General features: G+C 38.1%; 1 protein-coding gene across 6 annotated transcripts in view; it reads left to right on the top strand.

The window, feature by feature from the left end:
- BMS1 (BMS1 ribosome biogenesis factor) overlaps positions 1-27,680 on the top strand; it is a 92,798-nt gene that overhangs the window by 44,428 nt on the left and 20,690 nt on the right. For 2 of the 6 annotated variants that reach the window (XM_042907997.1, XM_042907996.1), the window contains 12 exons: positions 3,002-3,211; positions 4,156-4,346; positions 5,984-6,063; positions 9,876-10,064; positions 10,706-10,848; positions 11,591-11,712; positions 12,030-12,223; positions 13,774-13,913; positions 15,452-16,218; positions 16,642-16,743; positions 17,449-17,606; positions 22,805-22,886. In XM_042907997.1, the coding sequence (XP_042763931.1) occupies positions 3,036-3,211; positions 4,156-4,346; positions 5,984-6,063; positions 9,876-10,064; positions 10,706-10,848; positions 11,591-11,712; positions 12,030-12,223; positions 13,774-13,913; positions 15,452-16,218; positions 16,642-16,743; positions 17,449-17,606; positions 22,805-22,886 (2,344 nt within the window). In that variant the 5' untranslated portion in view covers positions 3,002-3,035. Of the gene's footprint in view, positions 1-949; positions 1,257-1,290; positions 1,462-1,496; positions 1,862-1,973; positions 2,094-3,001; positions 3,212-4,155; positions 4,347-5,983; positions 6,064-9,875; positions 10,065-10,705; positions 10,849-11,590; positions 11,713-12,029; positions 12,224-13,773; positions 13,914-15,451; positions 16,219-16,641; positions 16,744-17,448; positions 17,607-22,804; positions 22,887-27,680 lie in introns of those variants that run through there. The other 4 variants (XM_042908001.1, XM_042907998.1, XM_042907999.1 and 1 more) reach the window with 4 other exon arrangements.

Here is a 27,680-nt window from a genome sequence, read left to right as displayed (position 1 = left end):
AATTTGTAGCCGAGATACATTAACTGATACAGGGGACATGTAAAATCACACCACATAATGAGATCACCTAGGAAATAAGTATAGACACAAAAGAAGACCAAAGGCTGAGCCCTGTGGGTTGTCTTTAACTTAAGCATGTCAGGTAGGAGTGGAAGAATCTTCAGCAAAGGCTACTGAGAAGGAGCAGCCAAGATTGTTGGTGGTGTGCTGGGCGCAGAGAATCTAATAGAGAATAGGAGAGAAACTGGAGAACATATTGACAATTCTTTTGTGAAATTTTGCTACAAAGGGGCACGGAGAAAAGGTGTGGTGTCTGTTACAGAAAATGGAACCGAGAGGAGTTTGTTTTGGAAGAGGAGAGAAATAGCTGCATATTTTATGGTGATGGGAATGGCCCAGTAAAAGTGATGATGTTTGTCACTTCCCTGAGTCTGTTGGTGCTGGCAAAACCCGGGAATTACACCACTAAAGAAGTCCGAGAGGGGCTCCTGGGTGGCTGAATCGGTTGGGCGTGGACTTCGGCTCAGGTTGTGATCTCACGGCTTATGAGGTCTAGTCTAGCATCGGCTCTGTGCTGACAGCTCAGAGCCTGGAGCCTGCTAGGATTGGGTGTTCCTCTCTCGCTCTGCCCCTCCCCCGCTTGTACTCTGTCTCTCTCAAGAATAAATAAAACATTAAAAAAAAAAAAAGAGTCCGAGAAATGGTCAGCCCTTGTTATCTTTAAAAAAATTTTTTTAAATGTTTTTATTTTTGCGACACAGAGAGACAGAGCATGAGGAGGGGAGGGGCAGAGAGAGACGAGACACAGAATCTGAAGCAGGATCCAGGATCTAAGCTGTCAGCACAGAGCCCAACGCAGGGCTTGAACTTACGGACTGTGAGATCATAACCTGAGCTGACGTCGGACGCTTAACCGACTGAGCCACCCAGGCGCCTCCAGCTCTTGTCATCTTTAAGGAAGGGCAGGCAAATATGTCAGAGAGACTCCCAACCGTAGGATATTCCATTAGGCCACGGAGGGACGCGATGCCATTGGCATTTAGAGGGGACGAGTGCCGTGACTCCGGTTGACCAGGACTAAATATATTACTTCGTCTTTCATCCTGCACCAACGAACGAACTCCAGGCCGCACTGTCAGCACAGCCTCCGGGGATCCCGGGGGAGCGGGATGCATGGGACTCTAAATCCCAGTATTTGCAGTGCGGCGGCTGTCCCCGCCAGACTGGAAGCGCGGCGGCACGGGGCGTGGCTTCAGGTTGGATCGCAAGCGCGCAGTCGTCTCCTGCGCCCCTCCTCAGCCAATCAGGAGCCTTCCTTAAGGCTTTTCCCAGACTCGCCCTTGCGTCGGTCTCTTTCTTTTGCCTCTCTGTTTCCTGCCGGCGTGTTTAGTCCGCGCGTAGGGCGCATTTCCGTTTCCGGCGCTGTCCATGCGGACTTGAGAAGAAGCAGTTGTGAACCCGGTAACGGCCGCGGGTTAGGGGAGGCGGCGGTGGTGGGGTCCCGGGACCTGGGGTTCTAAGAGCTTTGCTAGTCGCACTTGGCGAGGTCCTTCAGGACAGTCTTTGCCCCCGAAGAGCGCCTCAGGCGCTCAGGTGGAGAGTCACACGTCGTACCTGCCGGAGACTTGCTGCGAGGTCGTTGGGAATGGCTGAATGAATTCGTGCGGAGAGTCGGCACAGGGTGGGGAGGTGACAGGGAGAAGTGAGAAGTTTTTTTCTTGGCGGGGTAATCCTAGCAGGTGGCTCAGACCTGAGCTACATCTGTTGATTCCCAGTTGTGCTTTTCCCATCCCTCTCCGCCTCCCCCCACCCCGTCCTGAAAGTGCGAAAAGTGTCAGTACAAGTTCGGGACCAAAACAAGGTAGAGAAGAAAAATAATGCCCCGAAATCACATATCTGTTTAGTTTCAAAGCGTTCCCTGAACTCGGCTCCCCTCACTCCTGGGTAGTGTTTCTTGCTGGTATATACGTGGACTTTCTGTTTGCGCTGGTGCGTGCCCGTGGGAAATCTCTGATCGCCTAAGTGCAGCCTTCTGACTTCGCCCTTACTGTGTGGCATGGAAGATAGTGGTTTGGATTTCTTTTGCTAGTCAGGTAACAGCTGTAGTCCCCTCCTGGCAAAATGCCTCGTACATCATAGGCAGACACGAGTATTTATTGAGCTGAAATTAATTCAGTGCCTTAACTGAGTGAAGAGACTTTTTGTTTTGTTTTAATTAACCAAGCGCTCAGATTGTATACAGCCTGGTTTCCTTAAAAAGCTCACTAAATCTGGTGGTTCTCATTAATGGGCCATGAATTCCGGGATGCTCAGAAATCTTTGTAAGGGTTTCTGCAAATCCGTGTGGTCTCCAGGCATCCTCCACAACCAGCCATATCTTACACATGTAGATGTTACTGTTTTTGTTTAAATGTATATACGTGATTATTATAATTTAAAAATTTTACAGTATCAACAGGTACTAGAAAGTAACACTGCTATCATGTTGGAGGTTCATTAAAATGCTTTAAGTTTTAAAAAGAAAATGTCTTCAAAATACTTTAAGTTTGGAAACCACTTCATTAGTCCAATTGATATTAGGTGCTGAGCTGTCCAGTATGGTATCTACTAGTCACATATGGCTATTTAAATTTAGAATGGAATTAACTAAAATTATATACAATTTCAATGTTTCAGTTTTACTGGATACATTTTAAATTCTCAAAGCCACATGTGGTTAGTGGCCACTGTGAAAGTATAGATATAATGGAGTATTTGCATCATTGAAGAAATGGGCAGTTGATATAGACACTTAAGATGAATAAAAAGTAATTTAAGCAGAAATAACTAACAGATCTAATTCTAGCATAACAGAGAAATGAAATTAGGGATAGTATTAAGCAGTTTCTATCCTTGTGTGAACACATATTTCTTCCTAAAGAAATAAATGAAATTTACTCTTTTTCCTTGGGTGTTGTCTGGATTGTAAAATTCTTCCCCCATCCCTGCCTCATCAATGTAGGTTAGAGTTACTTGTGAATTGGTAAAAAGCCACTATGGAGACTAAGGACCAGAAGAAACACAGAAAGAAAAACAGTGGGCCCAAAGCTGAGAAGAAGAAGAAACGGCATCTGCAGGATCTCCAAATTGGAGATGAGGAAGATGCCCGGAAGAGAAACCCCAAAGCCTTTGCAGTACAGTCTGCTGTGCGGATGGCTCGATCCTTTCACAGGTATGTTTAGCTGGGGTCTAGCTGTTTTTCCATTTTTCCTTTTTATTTTTATTTATTTTTAAGGTTTTATTTATAATGAGAGAGAGACAGCACAAGTGAGGGAGGGGCAGAGAGAGATAGAGAGAGAGAGAGAGAGAGAGAGAGAGAGTGAGAGAGAATCCCAAGCTGGCCCCACACTGCCAGGGCAGAGCCTGATGTGGGGCTCGAACCCACAAAGCTGTGAGATCATGACCTGAGCCGAAACCAAGAGTCGGACACTTAACCGACTGAGCCACCAAGGCGCCTCCCCAGATGATGCTTGGATTCCTGAGTCTGTAACAGCTTTGAAGGACATGAAGATACATGCGATATTCCTTTTACTAAAATGGGAACATGTAGTCTTCCCTGTGGAAGCCACTTTGCCTCCAGTATCAGCCTGTTGATTGGCTTTTTTTTGCCCAAGAGAAAAGCTTCTGAGTTTTTCTTTATAGAATTTGTTTGTTCTGTAGTAATAGGTGTGCTTGTGTTTTTTTCTGAATTTGTTTCATATAACTCATAGTAATGAGTAGCTTTATTTAATGAGTCCTTATTATATGCGAGGCAGTGTACTTTAAACATTGCTGAATTAAATTCTCCTTATAGGAGAGCCAAATTTAACTTGAAAGCCTCTGCTGCTATTCATTGTGATCTTCTGCCTGCATGTTTACCTTTTTTTTTTAAACTATTACAGTCATCTAGTAAAACCATTAGATTTAAGTTGTGGTTAGTTTTCAGTACTTTGTATGGTCGAAGTCAGTTTGTTACGTATTTACTGAAGGGGTCATTTGGATTGGGCCTAGAAGTTAACCAATTAGTAGTATCCATGTTGTCTGTTCTGCTGTCTTTTTAAAAATCTTTATTTATAAGGATGATGTCCTTCATATTTTGAAAGTGGATTTACTTTTTTTTTTTCTTGTTACAAATAGGACTCAGGATTTGAAGACCAAAAAGCATCACATTCCGGTGGTTGATCGAACTCCATTAGAGCCCCCACCAATAGTGGTAGTGGTGATGGGGCCTCCAAAAGTTGGAAAGAGCACTTTGATCCAGTGCCTAATTCGGAACTTCACTAGGCAGAAACTGACAGAGATCAGAGGCCCTGTTACGATCGTGTCAGGTAGGAGCGTGCTACCCCAGGCTGATATGGCATATGTTGTCTGAGGCACAGGCTTGGCTTTGTTGAACATTTCTAAATGTTAAAGTAATATTGTCACTTCATATTACCTCTCTTGTGCTGAGTTGGCTGTAGCTTCAGAAAAGGATAGATTCCCAAAAATAATAATGATGTAGATGTATACCCTATTCTCACTGCTACATGGATTTGCTATCTATGAAAGGTTTGGCAGGCCTGGGCACCCTGGGTTGGTCCTGGTGACCACCTTCTTTTAACAGGGAGTGAGTATCTCTAGTATGTCAGGCATACTTACTCGCCCTCATGAAGCCACATTGTTACGGAAGTGAGGGAGTTTTCCTCTCTTTTTCTGTGAGAATCTGCCTGCTCTGGGAGATGGTGACATTTCTGTTTGAGGGAAAGTGAAACACATTCCCAAAATGCCAGTGGAAGAATCTAAGATTTCTTTGTTGGTGGTGGTGTTGGTGTTTTAAAGATTTTATTTTTAAGTAATCTCTTTACCCAACATGGGGCTCAAACTCACAACCCTGAGATCAAGAGTCGCACACTCCACCTACTGAGCCAGCTAGGTGCTTCTGAAATTCTTACTGTAGCAGTAATGTAGTTGGATTGAGATTTTTCTTTATCTTAAAGGCATTTCTATCATTTTAACTGATTTTTTTTTCTTTCTTACTGTTTTTTTTGTTTGTTTTGTTTTTGTTTTTGTTTTACGTAAACTCTACCCCCATTGTGGGGCTTGAACTCATGACTCTGAGATCAAGAGTTGCATGCTCTGGCTAAATCAGCCAGGTGCCCCATTTTTTTTTTTTTTTTTTTTTTAATTTTTTTTCTTTTTTGAGAGAGAAAGAGGGCACAAGTGAGTGAGGTGCAGAGAGAGAGAGAGAGAGAGGCAGGGGGAGAGTATCCCACAAGGGATAGTGAGAGAGAGGAGCAGGGCTCACCCAGAGTGGGGCTCATGTTCACTAGAAGTGGGGTTCGAGCTCACCTGAAGCTGGGCTTGTGCTCATCCGATGTGGGGCTCGTGCTCACCTACAGCAGGGCTTGAACTCACAAACTGTGAGGTCATGACCTGAGCTGAAATCAGATGCTTCATAATTGAGTCACCCAGACACCCTAATTTTTTTTAATTTAATTTTTTAATCTCTAACTCCAACTTGGGGCTCAAACTCCTGACTCCGAGATCAAGAGTAGCAGACTGATTTCTTTTAATTTAGAAATAACGATTGTTCCATGAAGATTCTGTTACATTAGGTTTGAGGATGTTTTTAGCTATAGTGAGAACATGGGAAACTTTGATAAAGAATGAAATGTTGGCCTGCTGCTGAACAGCAGGATCACGGTCAGCATGAAGCTTTCTTGTCTGTCCATTCCACTCAGAATTTTCCCTATTTGAGCACTTTATTCTTGTACATAGACTTTTGGTATTATTTATAATTAAAGAATGTATGTAGCAAGAAAACGAAGGTGGAATTTATTAGTTTTCTCTCATAAAATTGAACTTCTGGCATACTTTCTGTAAGTGTGTATGGTACTTTACTGGATACAATTTAAAATAGTAATTAGAGTTAATAGCTACATTTTTTCCAAGATTTTTTTAGAAGGAAACTTTTTGTCTTTTATAGGTAAAAAGCGCAGACTTACCATCATTGAATGTGGGTGTGACATTAATATGATGATTGATCTGGCTAAAGTGGCAGATTTGGTAAGTCAGTAGGGACAGTCTGAATTTCTGAGGAGGACTTAACAACAGTGTGTTAGATTATTTTATGTGAAGGAAAGAAAGGCTTATGATTATTAAAGGAATGATGAGTCTAATCAGGGATACCATAGATGTGTTTGAATTGATGATGATGATATTATTATAATAAAAATGGAATATGCACATTGAAATGTTTTCTCAAATCTAAAAGCAAATTACAGAGAAACCATTTAATGATCATTGCTAATTAAGATATACAGATAGACATACTGACATACAAATATATAATAGTAAATACTATTTCTTGGACTCTTATGAGGCACTGTGCTAACACCTTTCTGGAAATTTAGTTCATCTAATCCCCCAGTGTGCCCTGGAGGTAAGTAGGTATTTTCTCTAGTTTACATAGGATGAAATGGAGGTCCTAGAAGTTAAGTAGTTTGTCTGAGGATGGGGACTCTGCTCTTGATAGTGCCAGAACCTTTGTTCTTTTTTCTTTTTAGTTTTTTTTTTTAATTTATTTATTTTGAGAGAGAGAGAGAGAGCGCGCATGCACAAGTGAGTTGGGAGTGGGGCAGAGAGAGAGGGAGAGAGAGAATCCTAAGCAGGCTCTGCACTGTCAGCACAGAGCCTGACACAGGGCTCGAAACCACAAACCATGAGATCATGACCTGAGCTGGAATCAAGAGTCAGATGCTTAATTGACTGAGCCACCCAGGTGCCCCCAGAACCTCCAGAGTTCCTTGGAGGAGCTCCAAGAGTTGCCTTGGAGAAGTTGTCAGAATTTATGATAAAAAATCTAGACAGTATGCAGCATATGGAAATTGTGTAGCTTTGATTGCATTTAATGGTAATGTTCATTAAGTTCTTTTTTCTTTGAAGTTTATTTATTTATTTTGAGAGAGAGAGAGCAAGCATGATCAGGGGAAGGGAGAAGAGAGATGGAGAGAGAGAATCCTAAGCAGGCTCCGAGCTGTGAGCACAGAGCCTGATGCAGGGCTTGAACCCATGAACCGTGAGATCATGATCTGAGCTGAAATCAAGATTCTGACGCTTAATTGACTCAGCCACCCAGGTGCCCCCAGAACTTCCATTCTTGATGATTGTGACAAAATAAGTACATGAGTTGCCTTTGAGAAGTTGTCAGAATTTATAATAAAAAATCTAGATAGTATGCAGCATATGGAAATTGTGTAGCTTTGATTACATTTAGTGGTAATGTTCATTAACTTTTTTTTTAAGATTACTTATTTATTTTGAGAGAGAGAGAGAGAGCAAGCATGAGCAGGGGAAGGGCAGAGAGAGACAGAGAGAGAGAGAGAGAGAGAGAGAGAGAGAGAGAATCCCAAGCAGGCTCCGAGCTGTCAGCGCAGAGCCCGATGCAGGGCTTGAACCCACGAACCGTGAAATCATGACTTGAGCTGAAATCCAGAGTTGGACGCTCAACCAAGTGTTCCTAGTTACATTTTAAATTAACAAAAATAAATCCAATTTAAAAAAATGTAAGGCCGTATCGATTAGGAAGATTGGAGTAACAGAGGCCTCTTTTTGTTTGTTTTTGGTTCAACAATTTCTGGAAAGCTACTTGGTGACCAAGAGCTACAGATTTTATCCTGTAGCCTAGGAAGTCTTCTAAAATAGAAAATAAAAAGTAATTTAGTGTGAATGTTATAGCTGTGCCATTATAATATCAGAAAACTAAATACCATTCAAATTTTGAATGCTACTATTAATATAATGCTACTATTAATAAAAATAAGTGTTATTGTCGGTAAAAAATAGTATAAACATATTAAATCTTGTGTTTTTGAAATGATTAAAGTAGATTCGCGTATAAGTCATTGTTTTTTGTTTTTTTTCCATTGGTTTGTTTTTCGTGTAAAATGTACCAAATCCCTAAGTACAAAAAGCATACGCATATTAAGAAAGATATTTTTCATATACATCTTTTTTTAAGATTTAGGAACCCATGTATTTGGTAAATATTCAAACTATACTACAGGGTACAATGCGTGTTTTTCCTGCTCTGACCCCTGGTCTCTCAGTTTCCCTCAAAGCAGTATTCTTCTAGATATGTATGGAAATATACATGCAACCCTTTTAAAGCACACACTGTTTATTATATACACTGTTCTGTACTTTGCTTTTTTTCATTTAATGTGTCTTAAAGGTATGTAAGTACTGTAGCTCAACTTCATTCTTTTTAAGTATTTTGTTGTATGTACCATAATTTATTTAACTTGTCTTATGTTGATCGCTCTGCTCTGGGTTGTCTGTCATAAAGCCTCCTAAGTCCCAGCAAAGACACATACAGTACCTGGATTTATGTATATGTGCACGTATGTGCATTGAAGGAATAATACAGGCTTCATTTATCTTTAGTTGACAAGATTGTCCGCTAAAGGACTGTTTGCTACCTATTCTTGTGATTCTACAACGAACCACTTGCCCCTTGGCACGCTTTGGTGTCAGATGGGGTGTGGTGATACTCCACTGCAGGCTCACTCACCTTCAGCCTGGTCCAGTGGCGAGGAAGAACTGCGCCAGCTTGGCCTGCGGTCTGCAGTGGCGGCTGCATTTTCTCGTAGTGCTTGGTGGCCCACCTTCATGTATTTTGTGCTTTTATGACTGTTCCTTAATTTAACCAAAGATAAGTTTTTCTGGTTTTGTGTGTGTGGTTTTTTGAATTAGCTACAAAAAGGTGAGAACAGAGATGTCTTTAATATGTTTGTTAAAACTGGAAGTTTCTTACTTCTAGAAGAATCAGCTCTGAAGTTATTTTGCATGTTTGAAGAGTCAAAATTTTATTATTATTTTTTAATGTATATTTGTTTTTAAGAGAGAGCCAGCAGGGGAGGGGCAGAGAGTAAGGGAGACAGAGAATCCCAAGCAGGCTCCACACTGCCAGTACAGAACCCAACATGGGGCTGGAACTCACAAACTGTAAGATCATGACCTGAGCCAAAATCAAGAGTCAGGTACTTAACTGACTGAGCCACCCAGGTGCCCCAGAAGAGTCAAAATTTTAAAGATTGTCTTATATGCTTCTATTTTCTTAGCATTCATAACTTTACTATTTTTGGATTAATTCTAAACTGGAAGCTTTTTTTAGTGTCTGAGCAATTGCATGTTACAAATTAACATAGAAGAGTTTTCCTACTGTCTATCTCCCAGCAACTTTTTTTTTCCCTCTGTTAGAAGACTGAAACAAAAATGTTTGATTTTCTTATATTTTTGCTATTTTTCATTGATTACCACTTTGTCCCATTTTCTGGATGTCAGAGATCTGTTATTTGGTTTTCCTGTTAGAGACCTGTTATTTGGCTTAAAAATACCTTACACAAAACTTTATTTCTTGAAGTGAGGAATTTTCCAGGTGAGGGGCAAGTTAGACCTAGCTTTTTCTGAGTTATTTCTAATATATCCAAATTCTTGAAGTGGAAATTTATATTGTGGTGGTTATTGCCTCATGGTTGTCTTTTGGGGAATGTCAGAGGGTAGTATTTTCTCTGTCATCATGATCCCTAAGTAATGCTTTGATTTAGTCTAGAATAGGAGTTGGCAAACTTTTTCTGTAAAGGGCCAGATGGTAAATATCTTAAGCTTTGCGGGTCATACTTTCTCTTACAACTACTTACTTTGTAGTTGGAGTGCAGACACAGGGGTAGACAATACATAAATACATTAATGTGGCTGTGTTCCAATAAAACTTTAGTTATAAAATAGGTCATGGCTCAGATTTTGTCCACGGACCATAGTTTGCTTATGGTCTATTTTGGGTAGTTTCCTTGAGTAATTGTGTTTTCTGTTTTTAGGTTCTGATGCTTATAGATGCCAGCTTTGGTTTTGAAATGGAAACATTTGAGTTTCTAAACATCTGTCAAGTACATGGCTTTCCTAAAATTATGGGTGTTCTCACTCACTTAGATTCCTTTAAGTATAATAAACAACTGAAGAAGACAAAGAAGCGATTAAAACACCGGTTCTGGACAGAAGTTTACCCGGTAGGGAGAGAATTCGTTTTTGAATACTAACACTATAATCTTAAAAAAAAAAAAAAAATAGGAGCAATAGGAGAGCTTAACAAACATCCTTCAGGATTCACCTTTGGAATTTCCTTTATATATCTGTTCTTATATATCAATTTTTTCTCAAAATAGTGTGTATTTCAGATCTTTTGGTGTATCTCCTTTACTCTGTAGCCCCCCCAGCACCAGGCAGTATCTGGCTCTAAGTATTTTACATTTGTGATTGTTTAAAAGAGTTTGTCAGAAGTTTCTCCTAATTATAGGACCAGCAACTACAGTACATACATATCACCACTCCACCCTCCCATGCATACTGCTGTGGCTCAGCGTCATAGAATTTTTCATGTGTCTGGGAGCCTCACTGCCCTCTCCATGCAATACTCCAGACACCACTGCTTGGCTGGAGAGCAGTCTTGAAGCTAAATGTATTTGCAGTTCTGACTGTACTAAGCCTTAACAAGATGAGTCCTGAAAGAGGCGGAGAAGTTCAGGAAACATTGAGAAGTCGCATGCCAGAAGTCTCCCTTAGGATTGCGCCTTATTTACACATCTTTATTTTGATGTAGTATTGACAAGAATTTAATTGAAATTTAATTTTTTGCTTTTTTAATGTTTAGGGTGCTAAGCTGTTCTACCTTTCTGGAATGGTACATGGAGAATATCAAAACCAAGAAATTCACAATCTGGGCCGTTTTATTACAGTTATGAAGTTTAGGCCTCTTACGTGGCAGACCTCTCATCCCTATATCCTGGCAGACAGGTAAAAACTGCATGTGAAGTTTTTCTTCCTGGCCCATATATTTCAAAGCTACAAAGGTTAGAAAAAGAGCAATAATAGAGCTTACTTTGTGCTTATTTTTTAATAGTAAGGGGGCATTGTAGTTGGTGGAAGAGATCTACTTCTTTGCATCATTACCTAAAAGGTGCTGTGGCTTCAGGAGTAAAGTATGAAACACTTAGAAAAATGTGAGGATTTTGGAGCATTTAAGGCTATAAGATGTGGTCCTATCCTGCTTTTTGAACCTTAATTTTCAGTGATAACTGTCTTTGAATCATTGTGCTCCAGTCACCCGGATGTGTCCTGTGCTTTCTTTCCTTTATGCCTTTTTTCAAATTGTCTTCTCAGCCTGGAATCCCTTTTCTCTACTTGCCAGAATTCAAGGCACACCAAAAAACTCGGGTTAAAGCTTAATCTTCTTCCATGAAGGGGTTTTCTGGATATGTTCTAATCTCTTCTTGACCCCTATTGCACATTATTTCCCATTTCTGGTGTCTTATTCACAGAACGTATATCACATAAAGCCTAAGAGCAATACAATCATTTGTTTGCTTCTTTTCCTCTGGTAGATGGTGAACTGTGCTTCATTTTTTCTGTATTTTCTATAATTTTCTAAACAATATGTTTAGTGAACTAGTGAATTTGATCCATCTTTGACATGTGAAGGGAGGTACAAGAACTTTGACATTTATTTCTGCTATATGATTGGGTTTTATTTTTCTAGGATGGAAGATTTGACAAACCCAGAAGATATTCGAAAAAATATCAAGTGTGACCGAAAAGTATCTCTTTATGGTTATTTAAGAGGAGCACACTTGAAAAGTAAAAGCCAAATTCACATGCCAGGTATCGTTTTGTTATAAAATATACTGTATTTGTAGAACCATTAGGATGGCTTGCTTCATTTCTCAGGAAAGCTGAAAAATGGCCAAGCAAGATAGAGCTACATTGCTAGACGTTTTAAGACTAACCCGACTCTGCCTCAGCTCACAAAGGTGTTGAGTTGACCAAATCCCTCTGCTCTGATGGTGTCAGCTAGCTAGAGAGGCACAGGACCAGTGTCAGATGATACCCTTGTGGTTGAAGCCTTCCAACTGTGGGCCATTTTTGCCAACAGTTGATACGCCTATAGCTGAAGCCGTCTTTCTGTGTCTGTCTTCCAGGTGTAGGAGATTTTGCTGTGAGTGATGTCAGTTTCCTCCCAGACCCCTGTGCGCTTCCTGAACAACAAAAGAAGCGCTGTTTAAATGAGAAAGAGAAGTTGGTTTATGCGCCGCTGTCTGGAGTTGGTGGTGTGCTGTATGACAAAGATGCGGTCTATGTTGATCTTGGTGGCAGCCATGGCTTCCAGGAATCGGTGAGAGGAAAGTCACAGGAAGTGATGTAGTCAGCTTTTACACACTGAAGCTTTTTTATCTCTATTTGTAATTACGGTAAAAACCACAATGCGTATTGTAAATATACAGATGATGTAGTTTTACCAAGGAGAAAGTAAAAGTCATGTCCTCCATTCTGTTGCCAAGACACACAGGGGATCCTAGGTCTTCTAGTGTGAACATTGCATGCGGTCTGTACTTGTACTTCCCGTCTCTCTATACAAGCATACCTCATTTTATTGTGCTTTGCTTTATTGCATTTTGCCAAAAATTTACCTTTTTTACAAATTGAAGGTTTGTGGCAACCCTGTTTCGAACAAGTCTGTTGGTGCCATTTTTTCCAACAGCATTGCTCACTTTGTGTCTCTGTGTCACATTATGGCAATTCTAACAATTGTTTTCATTATTATGTTTGTTACAGTGATCTGTGATAAGTGATTATCGCTTACTGAAAGCTCAAGTAATGATTAGCATTTTTTAGCAATAAAGTATTTTTAATTAAAGTATGCACATTGCTTTTTTAACATAATACTATTGCACACTTAATAGACTACAGTATAGTATAAACATTAACTCTTATATGCACTGGAAAACCAAAAAATTCATTTGACTCATTTTATTGTGGTAGTTTAGAACTGTACCCACAGTATCTCTGGAGTATGCCTGCATAATAGCAGTATGTTTTTTAGCTCTCTTTGGTCTTTCTCTTTTTTTATTTTTCTCTCTAAACATATATTTATTTATCTAGGTTATATTATGTATATTTAGATTATTACATATTACATGTCAATACCATGTATTTGTGTACATATATGGTCTTTGTGTGTAGGGGTGTCTGTGAGACAGAGAGAAGTAATATTATGTGGGCTTCAACTTTAAATGCTTTTGCAACTTTAGGGGGGGCACCAAAGAATATGTGATTCCATTGTTCCCTGTTAGTATTTGTAGAGCTGCTTTGGTCTTTTTTTAGAGCTGTGTGATATTTTGCTGTATGGATAAACCTTGTTTATTGAACCAACCCTTGGCAGTCTGTGGCGGGGGGCGGGGGATCACCCCTAGATTCCCCTGGTTTGAACATTGCCTCACTTAGTACTCTTGATTATGCAGTTTTGCTTATTGGGAGGGATCTTTTTATGCAGTAAATTCCTTGAGATGAAAATTTTGGATCAAAAGACAGAATTTTTTTTAATGGACTCCAGATTTTCATTTCTTTATTCTGCAGAGGGGTTTTATTGGGCCAGAATAAATATTTTCTGTAGCATTGGCACTTACGGTTTGTGTAGCTAAGTATTTAGGTTATCAGGTTGTATGCTCCATGGACTGGGAAAGGTTTAATGAAGACAGAGGTCAATTTTAGACTTGGTTATAAGAATTTTCTTTATTTTTTATCTTTTTATTTATTTTTGAGGCAGTAAGAAATGATTTTAGGAACTATGTTTAGGATAATTTTGAGAAACTGATTGAAACCAGTGTGTCTCTCTTCAGAATCCTTGTGTATTCCTCACTTTCCCTTTCTTGGTGGCCTTGACAGGACGAGGTGAGGCCCACCCACGAACTGGTACAGAGCCTCATTTCCACCCATTCCACTATTGATGCCAAGATGGCTTCAAGTAGAGTGACACTTTTTTCTGATTCTAAACCACTGGGATCTGAGGATATAGATAATCAAGGGTAAGTTTACCATTTTCCTGTTTTTCATAAAAAATATGTTACCTATAATTATAAGATTATATCACCCATAATTCTGCCATCAATATACATTTTGGTGGGATGCATTCCAAGCTGGTTTTGTTTTGTTTGCTCTGCTTTATATGTACATATGTTTCTGAGGGCTTTTCAGTTATGTGACATTACGTGGAGGTATTCTTGAAATATTATACAAGATTCAGTTTTTAGCAGACCCAGAATACTCCTCAGATGTCACAAAATGTTTTCTGTAGGTTGCTTTTGGTTTCTTAGGAGACCTGAGGCCACTTGGCTTTCTCTTAGTGGCCAAATACTAGTACAGGCAGAGTAAGGAAGCTTGTTCAGGTGGCTGTTGAGAAGCTACATATCTTGTCTCTAAAAGTTTTCTTTAAATTGTTTTATATTATCTTCTGGGTCGTATCCACTAATATCTAGCTCATGTGAATTATTTTCAGTCTGGGTTGGGAATTTGTATACCTTATACATAGTGAATGTTCTGGTTTTATTGTAGTGATTTATGTATGACTCCCAATAAAAAATCAGTCTGAAAATGTTTGAAATTATCTAGGTTAGAATTTATTGTAAATGTATGCAAACCATGGAAAATTTTTTGGAAACATTCATCTGCTCTAACTAGCAGATGGTATAGCATGGTAGGTAAGTACAATATTCTTGATATGTTATTCTTTTTACATTCGTTAGCTGTCATTCTTTAACAGGAAGCTCTTACACCTTTTTATTTAATAACACTGTTGACTAATTGACTTTTTAAAAAATTCCATTTGTTATTATCCCATTGCTATCATTCTTTTTTCATGCCTATATCGTCCCTTCAGTCTGTCTCCTGTCCTTTTGGCACTTCCCTCTTAGCCTTTGAGCACTGCTTTTGACACAATAGGATGTGTTCCAGGCTTACTTTGTACTTTCCTTGCCTTGGATCTGGAGTCAGTATTTAAGGACCATCTATTTTGAGCTTGAAAATGGTCAGTCTTGGGATGCCTGAATGGCTCAGTTGGGTAAGTGTCTGGCTTTGGCTCAGGTCATGATCTCATGGTTCTGTGAGTTTGAACCCCGCATTGGGCTCTGTGCTGATGGCTCAGAGCCTAGAGCCTGCTTCAGGTTCTGTATGTGCTTCTGTCTCTTCCCTTCTACTACTCATGCTCTTTTCTCTCTCAAAAATAACTTTTTTTTTTACTTAAAAAAAAAAATATCAGTCTTCTAAAAGATTGATTAAACAGTCACTTCCCTTTGGAGCACTTTTTCCCTAATGCCAGAATTTTTGTTTTTGAAGTTTACCTTTTGATTCTCTGTAAGTTCGTTTGAAGAGAGGTGTTAGGGAACTGTGCATGAGTTTGCATATCATATATTCTAGTTTTTATCAAATCATTCCTTTCTATGCTGTGTTATTTATAACCATTCCATGATATTATTTTCTATTTCTGTGCATAATTATTGACTTGCCATTCCTAGAGTAGCCAGTTATTGTACAAATTGAGTTATTTTGTGTTTCCTTGGTAATATAGACACTGGATGCCAAAAGAAGAAAGGCAGATAGATTTGGAAACCGGTCGAGTGCGTCGGAAAGCCATTTTTGGAGATGAGGAAGATGAGTCTGGAGATAGTGATGAAGAAGATGATGAAGAGATGTCTGAAGGCGACAGGTTGGAAAATGGCTCTAGTGCTGATGAATCGGAAGAGGAAGCAGATGCTGAAATGACTAATAAAATGTATATGGTGGGTAAAGGTGTCAAACGGCAGAGACTTGAGGAGATGGAAGAAGACAATGAGGTGGATTTGCCAGCATTTGCTGATAGTGATGATGACCTTGAGAGGAGTTCAGAGGAAGAAGGAGACGCAGAGGAAGCTGATGAAAGCAGTGAAGAAGAGGATTCCACTTCAGGAGAGAGGGATAGTTTAGAATCTAGGGTTGTTGGAGACCGTGGTAAACCAGGACTTTTACAAACTAATGGTTTGAGTGACAGTTTGAACCTGGAGAATCCTTTGACAATCAGAAAAGCAACCCTCACCACTTCAGATTCAGGTCATTGCACAGCTGAAGAGGCATTTGCATCTGGGGATGAAACTGAAGAAAGCTCCTCTCTCAGTACAGAGGACGAGGACTCAGAAAATGAAGAGGCTATTAAGAAAAAGTTTCCAGAGTCTTCTAAAGTGGCCAGTGGTCAGAGACTGGGGTCAGAGAACTTAATTGATGAGACCAGTGATGTAGAAGACTTACTCAAAGAGGAAGAAGATTACAAGGAAGAAAATAACTATTCCACAGAAACTTCAGGTGTGCTTAAATTTAATGTAGCTGTTGGTATAAACTTGGCACTGAAAATGTTCTACCAATAGAACGTCTACAGGGGCACCTGGGTGGCTCAGTCCGTTGGGTATCTGACTTTGGCTCAGATCATGATCTAGTGGTGTGTGGGTTTGAGCCCTGTATCAGGCTCTGTGCTGACAGCTCAGAGCCTGGAGCCTGCTTCAGATTCTGTGCCTCCCTCTCACTTTGCCCTTCCCCTGTCATGATCTAGCTCTCTCTCTCAAAAATAAATAAACATTAAAAAAATTTAAAAAAGAATGTCTACATTTGGGAGTCTGCTCTTTTGGAGATTTTGTTAACTGTTCAAATATTGCACCTCATGGGATTTCAGGATGAATACAGAGAGGACAAATAAACAGACTTAACTGATGTTGGTGTTGGTCCTTTCAGGCGCTCTCAAGTGGAAGGAAGACCTTTCCAGAAAGGCAGCTGAGGCCTTTCTGAGGCAGCAACAGGCAACTCCAAACCTTCGAAAGCTTATTTATGGGACAGGTAAGAGCTCTAGTTCAGATCCAGAAACGTTTTAGTTTCTTAGACAATTTTCTGGAAAGGAGATGAAGTTGACTGAAGGATTTGGGTGGTCCTTTTGATATCCGTATGATATCCCTGACTGTCATAGTTTGTATGTGGCAGATGTTTTTAATCATCAGCTCACAGGTTTGCCATAAAACTGTTGATGAGAGTACTCTCTATTATGTCATTTTATACCCTCTATACAAGGTCCTTCATGGGATTTTTTTTGGGTAGAATTGAGTGCCAGAAAAGAACAAAGTGGTGCATTTTGTATTGTGGTCACCAGTTACTGTGTGGTTAGAACAATGCCAAAGGAGTGTATAGGAGCAGAGCATTGAATCAAAGGGTTGGTGTGTACTGATTTCCTTTCAGGTTTTGCCTAAGTACTGTTGGTGATTAGAGACTCAGCAGTCTTCAAGAGAATGGCTTTATGCTGGTTAAAAGCTTGCCTTTAAGTGTCCTTTCGTTTCCCAGCCCCCAATATTCTATCTCCTTACTGGATTCTTTGTTGCTTTCTTGCAGGAGGGCCTAAGTCCTCCAGACATTGTGAGCAGTAGTTCCCTGGCCTTTTCTCTGCCTATAGCTGATGCACTCAGGGGCACCGCCATACCTACCACAAACAGGGACCCTCAGTCCTTTAGGGTGAAGATTTCTTCTCACTTTTTCGTCATGGTGTCTCTTCAGTGACAGAGGACAATGAAGGAGAAGATGGTGATACCAGGGAGGAACTCGGAGGATTGTTCCGTGTCAGCCAGCCTTCAAGAGAATGTAAGCACAAGCTTGATTCTTTGGACTGCTCCAGATTTCATGTGGAGGCGCCCCATGATTGGGATTTAGAGGAGGTAAGGCTGAAATAATATGTTTGACTTAAGAGACATCTAAGGAATTGTTCTAAAAGAAGATTATGTGATTTCAGTATTGCCTATTTGTTATTGGCTCCTCATTTTTGTAAGATAATAGGACATTCCCCCAGATATTGGACTACTTATTTTATGCATCCTAAGCAATAATGTGTTTTGGGTTTAGGTAGACTATGTGCATGTGTTATGGAGAAAAGGAAAATGTGGATGGTAGTGTTAATCTTTATTTTGAAGCATTGCACGTAAGTTTTCATATATTTGAAATATTTTGTGTTTTATAACTAGGATATACCTCATGACCCTGAGTTAACATTTATAATTTCTATTTGTAAGCAAACAAATCCGTGACACTGGTAAATTTTCTTTCCCTGTTCACTATTCTTTAGTCACACCGGAATTCATTAAGTTCTCAAACTTAACAGGCTTAATCCCATCTTAGAAAACCCTCAGTTTTCTCTTCTGGAATGTTCTGATGTTCTTAAGGCTGGCTTCTTTTGATCATTCAGTTTAGCTTAAATATCACTTCTCAGGAGAGGCCCAATCACTATCATATTCCTAATATAATTCACTGAGTAGCACTTAGGCACTTTAAGAGATTTTATGTAAATTTTTTTTGAAGTAAAACTTCATACAGATTATAGAAAACCACATAAAAACAACCATCTAAATTAATGGATTAGATGAGGTTACACCTGTAACCCATGTGTCTGTCCCAGTCATAGTCCTCCCTGCAGAAGGAACCATGACTTTTATGATAATCATTTCCTTCTTTTCTTCATAATTTCATCCTTCAAGTTTGCATTAATAAACACCATAAGTTAGTTTTATCAGATTTTTTTGGTTTATTTCTCACTATGCCTTTTCAGTCTCTTAGTCTGCAAATCCCCTGCACACATCTCTTTTTTTTTTTTTCCTCTTATATTTTATTCATTTAAGAAACTAAGTGTTTGATGTGTAGAGTTTCTCATATTTTGGTTTCTGTGGATTGCATTACATCCTTAAGTGCAGTTTATGAGGCTCCTCTCTGTATTTCCTATAAAATGGTACAGAACAATACCAATAGAACTGTCTGTGATGATGGAAATGATCTGTACATCATTGAGCTGTCCAGTGTGGCTGCTTGTGACTGTTAAGACCTTTAAATGTAGCCAATGAGACAGAAGAACTAAGTTTTTAATTTTATTTTAGTTTTATTTAATCTTAATTAATTAGAATGTACATAACCATGTGGTTACAACTACCCTATGGACAGCACATCTAGAATTTGATTAGATTTAGGTTTGATTTTTGTTGTTTTGTCAAGACTGCTCCATAGATTGTGGTGTTTGTTTTTAGGAGGCACATAAAATCATCTTACGATTTTAAAATCTGTTGAGCCTCAATGCCTAGCTAGATCTATTAATTTATTAAGGATGTAAAATGGTGATATTCTGTTCAAATTGCTCTTAATTTATTAGCTGGAATACCCCGCTAAAGGGAAACTTCCCCTCATCTATTTGCTTACCCATTTCTATACAAGCAGGATGAATATTTGATTCTTTTTGTTAGTTTTCAGAATGATTCTCCAAAAGTGACTTTGTTTTTTAGTATCATTTTCAGCTCATAGAATTTAATATCATTGAATGCTTCCTTCCACTGAACTTGTTATCCTTGTTGATACTCTTTCATATTTATCCCATATCTTTGGGATATGAGATAGTAGTCTTTGATTGCTTTGTTTCTGCCTGATCTGATGAGGTGTTCCAGCATCGTCTCGTACACTTCTGATGCCAGACTTGGAAGCAGCCATAAGAAGTCCTGATTCCTTTTAGAGGAAAATGGCATCTCAGCATCACAGTCTAGGCATAGGAATACACACTGCTATGGATTGGTCATTGTTTCTAGGCCTTTCAGTGACCAGAGCTAGGAGAATCCAATTCAGATGCAGACCTGCAGAGTTCTTATTTAACCTCTTTTATCTTACATGTGTATCTTTGTTTTTCCACTAAAGAATTAATTCCATTTGACTTTGAAGATGATGAAATTAGAAAATTACTAATTTCCTTACCCCACCTATGTACAAAACAGTGTCAGAATAACATTACATGTATTAGTATTACTATGATTACTGAAAACAAAGTTGTTTTCCTCATGTTTCCCCATTTCTCTTTTCAAAAGTGGCTACGTAGGTTTACATTCTCACCAGCAGTGTGTGTGGCTTCTGATTTCTCACATCCTCACCAACACTTGTTATTATCTGCATATATATTTTTTTAATTATTACTATAGCCATTCTATTGGTGTGAAGTAGTATCTCATTGCAGCTTTGATTTGCCTTTCCCTGATAGCTTATGGTGCTGGACATCTTTTTTTTTTTTTTTTTTTTTTAATGTTTATTTATTTATTTTGAGAGAGAGATAGAGCATGAGCAAGGGAGAGAGAGGGAGAGAGAATCCCAAGCAGGCTCTGCACTGTCAGAGCACAGCCTGACATGGGACTCAAACCCACAAACCATGAGATCATGACCTGAGCCAAAACCGGTCATTGAATGCTTAACCAACTGAGCTACCTGGGCATCCCAGGCATCTTTTCATGTGCTTACTAGCCATTTAAAAAAATGTCTATTCTTACTGTTTGGCCATTTAAAAAATTGCATTGTCTTTTTGTCATTGAGTTGGAAGAGTTGTTTATATATTCAACTTGTCAGGTATGTGATTTACAAATATTTTCTCCCATTCTGTAGGTTGTCTTTTCTGTGCCCTTTGAAGTGCAGAGTTTTAAATTTTGATGAGGTTTAACTTGTTTATGTTTCTGTTGTTTCTATGTTTGGTATCCTATCTAAAAAAAAGTTGCCAAATGCAAGATCATGAAGCTTTACTCCTATGTTTTCATCTAAGAGTTTTATAGTTTAGTTCTTATATTTAAGTCATTGATCCATTTCAAGTTAATGTTAGTATTTGGTGTGAGAAAAGTTCAACTTCATTCTCTTGCATGTGGATATCCAATTGTCCTAGCACCATTTGTTGAAAAAACTATTCTTTCCGATTGCCTTGTCTTGGCACCCTGAGTGTAAATCACTTCACCATGGATACATGGGCTTATTTATGGACTCTTAATTATATTTCACTGACTTCTATTTTTCTTTATGCCAGTACCTTACTGTTTGATTACTAATGCTTTGTGTAAGTTTTGAAATTGGAAAGCATGAGTTCTCCAGCTTTATTTTTCTTTTTTAAGATTGTTTTGCCTTTTCTGGATCCTTTGTGTTTTCTTTATTTTTGAATCAGCTTTTCCATTTCTCCAAAGAAGCCAATTGGGATTCTAATAGGGATTGCATTGAATCTGTAGATCACTTTGGATAGTATTGATATCTTAACAATAGTCAGTCTTCTGTTACATTAACATGGGCTGCCTTTCCATTTATTTGCCTCCTTCATTTCATTTCATTTTTTTTTTTTAATGTTTATTTACTTTTGAGAGAGAGAGATTGTGAACAGGGAGGGGCAGAGAGCGAGAGAGAGAGGGAGACACAGAATCTGAAGCAAGCTCCAGGCTCCAAGCTGTCAGCACAGAGCCCAACACGTGGCTCAAACTCATGAACTGTGAGATCTTGACCTGAGCCAAAGTCGGACACTTAACTGACTGAACCACCCAGGCACCCCTGCTCTTTCATTTCTTTTAAGAACATTTTTTAGTTGTCAGGGTATAAGCTCTGACCTTCTTTTGTTGAATTTATTCCTAGTATTGTTTTCAATACCATTGCAAAAGAAGCTATTCTCTCAATTTCATTTTTGGATTGCTCATTGCTGGTGTATAGAAACAAAATTTATTGTTGTTATATTGATCTTGTATTTTGCAACCTTGCTGAACTCATTTATTCTGATAGTTTTTCAGTGGATTCCTTAGGATTTGCTATATATGGGATCATATCATTTGTGAGTAGAGGTAGTTTTCCTTTCTAAACTAGATGCATTTATTTCAGTCTCTTGCCTAATTGTCCGGTCTAGAACGTCTAGTACAGTGTTGAATAGAAGTGGTCAGAGGAGACATCCTTGTCTTACTTCTCATCTTAGGGGGAAAGCCCTCAGTTTTCACCATTTAGTGTGATGCTAGCTGTGGGGTTTTTTTATGGATGCTCTTGATCAGGTGGAGGAAGTTCCCTTCTACTCTTAGTTTGTTTAGTGTTTTTATCACCAAAGGTCTCTTTTATTATTTTTCGGTCTTTGGTTTCCCTAAGTCAGTTGTTAATCTTCATTAAGTAAGGATTTTCTTCTAACAGTTTTTCATCCTTCAGTGCCCTGCAAAGCTTCTGAGCACAGAGCAGATTTTCTTTAAATATTTGGTGAGTGATTATAGGCATGAAGGAATGAGTATATGAACGAATTTGATTCTGGAAGGCAGCTATGCTCACCACTATACCACCAACGCTAATGAATTTGATTCTGTATCCATTGTAATCATGCTAGCCTCAAGGCTACTCTTTGAGAGTGAGGTTGTGTATGAAAAACATGATTCATGACCAGAATGTGATTGAGGTGAAAGCCAGGACCTGTCTGAAGATTTCTGTAAGTGTGCTTTTTGAAGCCTTGGTAGTAAATGACATGTGCTATCTTAGGTTCCCCAGGAAACAGACTGTGAAACAGAGAGTTATGTACAAGGCTTTACTATATTTAAGAGGGGTACCCAGAATCTACTACATGTATATACTAGATGATCCAGCAGGTCTGAGACTGGGATCCTCATCAGTACTTTTTGCCCTATTGTGCTCATATAAGACATTTTGCCATTGTCAGAATATTATCATTGGCCAAAGAGTTGAATTTTCAAATAACCATAATAAGTCTGGATTAACAAATAGTAAGACCAACTTCCTAAATGCTATCTAACTGCATTGCCTTAGGAACACTAATGAACTTTGAAAATCAGTTGCATTGGTAAATATCTGTTTACTTACGAGGTCAGTGGGCTAATAGCACTTCAACCATTGTTTAATGTTAAGACACAAGTTTTTATCTCTGTGATTATACTATCTACATCAAAGATAAGGTTATCTCATTCACCCACTTGAAATGAGAATTTCCAAAAAAATGTGTCTTGAAAAGTATTTAAAGGCAAGTTTTCACCTGCTACTGTTTCTTAATAGCACTTGTTTTGTTGAGTAATTGGAGCATGTCAGCTAAGTGTTGACTTTTTTGTGTAAGGTCATGAACAGTATCAGAGATTGCTTTGTGACTGGGAAGTGGGAAGATGATAAAGATGCAGCCAAGATCTTAGCAGAAGATGGTAAGTAAAGGACAGTATTCTTCAGAGAAGACTGTTATCTATACTTTGTTTTATTCCATATCTTTAACAGTCGGAAATAATAGGCAAACGCGAAATGCTTTGGGGAATGCTGACAGAGGAGTTTCTGGGTAGTATTCTGGTTCCTCTTTTTATCATGATCTTACTTTCTTCCCTTGGTTAACTGCCTTATTAGATATGGACCTTGAAGAAAAGTAGGAAGCTTTCCATAACTTTTATCATGTGTTTGTTAAAAATGGATTTTTGTGTGTGTGAAAAATGTACTCAAATAACATTTTCTTTTAATGATGAAGGTAGTATACATTGTAGAACATTTAGAATACAAAGTTCATGTCATACCATAATCTCCGCCTGTGTTAAAAAAAACCTTTATTAATTTTTTGAGATTTTTTTCCTTCTAGTTTTTTATAAATTTAAAAATTTTCTAGTTATAATTCTACTTTATATACACTGTTGTTAAATTTTTTCAAAGGTTTCATGTTTGCGATTTTATTCTATCATATGCCAATTCAGTTCACAGTTTGTCATTTAAGCAATTTACTTTGCCTGTATTATAAGTAACTCTACACTGGGCCACCTTGAAATAACTCTTGGATCACATTTTTTATTTTCATAAGTTAGATTCATAAAAGTTAGAATTATTGAGTGATTTTTATGGACCACAACTGCCAAAAGCTTTTTCAGAAAGTTGTTCTTACTTATGTGCCCGTAAGCAGTGTATCTTAGTACTTAACATTTTACTGCTTTCATTCAATATTGAATACCACCCATAAAAAAATGTTATTTTTGGCAGTTTGATAAAGGAAAATTGTTTCTTAAATTTATAACTGGCATTCTTTTAATTACCAGTAAATGAGAATATTTATTTCAGATGTATTGGGTATGGCATTTCTTCGGCGAATTCTTTGTGTTCTTTGCTCACTTTTCTAATGGGATATATAGATACATCTATCTATATATATCTATATATAGATATATTTTTTTTTTCTGATTTGCAAATTATTCTTTAAAGGATATTTATCCTTCTTCATTTTTGTGTGTTTGAGTGCCTTTAACCACTCACCTGCTTTCTGTCACTATACAGTAATTTGTACCCTCTAGAATTTTATATAAATGGAATCATACAGGATGTACCCTTTTCTGGCTAACTTCTACTCAGCATAATTATTTTGAGATATGTTCATGCTCTTGCATCTTCATCCATTTTTATTGCTGAATACTTAATTTCTTTTCATTAGTGAGTAATATTCCATTGTATGATGCACTGCAGTTTATCTGTTCACCTGTTGGTGGACATTTAGGTTATTTCTGGGCTTTGGCTATTGCAAATAAAGCTACTGTGAACATTCTTACACAAGTTTTTGCATGAACAACTGCTTTGATTTCTCTTGAGTACATATCTCACAGTGGGTTAAATGGATATGGCAGATGTATGTTTAATTTTTTAAGAAATAGCCAAATTGTTCTTCCAAGTGATTGTATCATTTTGTATTGCCATTAGCACTTTATGAGACTTCCAGTTATTCTACATCCTTGCCAATACTTGATACAGTCTTTTTAGTTTTAGATATAGAATGATACCTCATGGTTTTATTGTGTATTTTCCTAATGACTAATGATATTGAGCATTTTTGTGTGCTTATTTTCCATCTGTTTCTTTTTTGGTGAATGTCAAACCTCTTGTCCAGTATTTTAATCTATTTAATTTCTTTAAGTCATTTATCACTTGTGATTTTAATTATTTTTGCCCAGTGTGTAGTTTGTCTTTTCATATTTAAAAAAAATTTTTTTAAATTTTTTTTAATGTTAATTTTTTTGAGAGAGAGAGAGAGAGACAGAGTACGAGCAGAGGAGGGGCAGAGAGAGAGGGAGACACAGAATCCAAAGCAAAGCTTCAGGCTCTGAGCTGTCAGCACGGAGCCCAGTGTGGGGCCCAGACTCATGAACCGCAAGATCCTGACCTGAGCTGAAGTCAGACGCTTAACCAACTGAGCCACCCAGGCGCCCCTAAAAAAAAAAATTTTTTTAATGTTTATTTTTGAGAGAAGGAGAGAGAGAGGGAGACACAGAATACAAAGCAGGCTCCAGGGTCTGAGCTGTCAGCACAGAGCCTGATGTGGGGCTTGAACTCACGAAGCACGAGATCATGACCTGAGCTGAAGTTGAATGCTTAACCAACTGAGCCACCCAGCCACCCCTGTTTTTTCATATTTTCAACGGTGTCTTTTGCAGAACAAAAGTTTTTGATTTTGATGAAGGCCATATTTTTTTTAACGGACTGTGCTTTTGATAATGTATTTAAGAAATCTTTGCCCCACTCAAGGTTGTATATTTTCTTCTATGACTCTTACAGTTTTAGGTTTACATTTAGTTCTGTGATCCATTTTGAGTTAATTTTTTATGTGGTATTAGGTATGGATCAAGGTTTCCTTTTATTTTTGCTTATGGATATCCACTTTTTCCAGCACTATTTGTTGAAGACTGTCCTTTACCCACAATGAATTGCCTTTCATTGGTTGACCATATATGGGCAAGATTTCTGGGCTCTGTTCCATTCATATATTTGTTTATTTTTATAGCAATACTGCACTGTTATATATAGCTTAACTTATTTTTATTTATTTATTTTTAAAGTTTATTATGTTGAGAGAGAGAGAGAATGAGAACACAAGCAGGGGAGGGGCAGAGAGAGGGAGAGAGAGAGAATCCCAAGCAGGCTCTGCACTGGCAGTGTAGAGCCTGACACAGGGCTCAAACCCACAAACCATGAGATCATAACCTGAGCTTGAAACCAAGAGTTGGATGCTTCACCGACTAAGCCACCCAGGTGTCCTGCACTATTACAGCTTTATAATTAATCTTGAAATTAGGTAATTTAAGTCTTCAAATTTTATTCTTTTTCCAAAGTTGTTCTGGCGATTTTGGGTCCCTTGCACTTCCATTTAAGTTTTAAGATGAGCTTACCCATTGCTGCCAGAAAAAAAAAAACCCTGCAGTTTTGATTGGGATTTTGTGGAATTTGTAAAACAATTTTGGGGAAATTGACATTTTAACAATATTGAATTTTCTGATCTGTGAACATAAGTAAATCTCTCCATTTATTTTTTTTTTTTTAATTTTTTTTAGTGTTTATTTTTGAGAGAGGCACAGAGTGTGAGTGGGGGAGGGGCAGAGAGAGAGGGAGACACAGAATCCAAAGCGGGTTCCAGGTTCTGAGCTGTCAGCACAGAGCCCGACATGGGGCTCGACCTCATGAACCATGAGATCGTGACCTGAGCCGAAGTCAGCCGCTTAACCAATTGAGCCACCCAGCTGCCTCTGTTTTTTAATTTCTTTTAGCAGTGATTTTAGGATGCTGTTCTCACTTATTTCTTAACGAATATATTCCTAAATATTTTGTATTGTTATTAATATTTAAATGATATTTTAATTTTAGTTGGCACTTATTTGTTATTACACGAAATGGCTGATTTTTGTATATTAATCTCCTATCCTGCAACCATGCCAAATCACTCGTTTATAATGCATAGCTTTTTTAATATATATTTCATACAGATAGGTTTCTTGTATCTTGTATTGGGTACTGTATAGTATAAGACCACAACCTGTATATTAACGTTGATAACATCTGCTGATCTTATATAGATTTCCCCAGTTTTACTTATGCTCATATGTGTTGTTTGTGTGTGTGTTTAGTTCTCTGTATTTAGTTCGTGTAGGTTTATGTGTCTACACACAGTTACCAGACAGAACATTTCCATCACCATAAGGATACCTTGTATTACTCTTACAAATACATTTAGCTCCTTTCTGTCACCCATCCCCAAGTTCTGACCCATCAGCCACTTACCTGTTTTTCATTTCTACAGTTTTATATTTTTAAGAATGTTAAATAGAATCATAGAATATGTAACTTTTTATGATTGATTTTTTTTTCCTGTTCATCATAGTTCCTAGAGAGGTCCATCCAAGTTGTTCCATGTGACTGTAGTTCATTCCTTTTTATTGCAGAGTAATATTCCCTGATAAGGATGTAGCATTTTGTTTAACCATTCACCCACTGAAGTACATCTGGGTTGTTTCTAGTTTTTGACTTTTGAGAATTGAACTGCTATGAACATTTGTGTACAGATTTTTATATAAATATAAACTTCCTATTTTTCTGGGATGAATGCCTAAGAATACAGTTGCTGGGCTGTATGGTAATTGCATACTTAGCTTTATAGGAAACTGCCAGAGTAGTTGGGCTGTTTTGTATTTCCACCAGCAATATATGAATGATCCAGTTTCTTCACGTCCTTGCCAGTATTCAGTGCCCTATTATTTATTTTAGCTAATCTGATAGTGATATTTCACTGTGGTTTCATTTTATATTTCCCTGATGGCTAATGATGTTGAGCATTTTGCCATTTTTGCTGCATTTTATAATTTGCAATGTATTCTTTTACAAAATATTTGTGGATGTCTTTTGCCCTTTTTCTTACTGGATTTTTTTTTTTTTTTTACTGTTGAATATTGAGAGTTCTTTATGTATTTTATTCCATTATTGGATATGTGGTTTGCAGATGTTTTCTCCTAGTGTGTAGCATATCTTTTCATTTTCTTAATATAGTTCCTTTCACAGAGCAAAACTTTTTAATTTTGATGAGGTCCAGTTTATCATTTTTTCACTTTTAGGAATAATGTCAAGTCCAGGAATTATTTTCTATTCCTAGATCCCGAAGCTTTTCTCCTATTTTTTTTTTAAGCTTGTTTATTCATTTTGAGAGAGACAGA

The sequence above is a fragment of the Panthera leo genome, chromosome D2, assembly GCF_018350215.1.
Source record: "Panthera leo isolate Ple1 chromosome D2, P.leo_Ple1_pat1.1, whole genome shotgun sequence".
Lineage (NCBI taxonomy): Eukaryota > Metazoa > Chordata > Mammalia > Carnivora > Felidae > Panthera > Panthera leo.
Note: the sequence above shows the minus strand (reverse complement) of the source record. Positions and strands in the feature narration are given on the sequence as shown.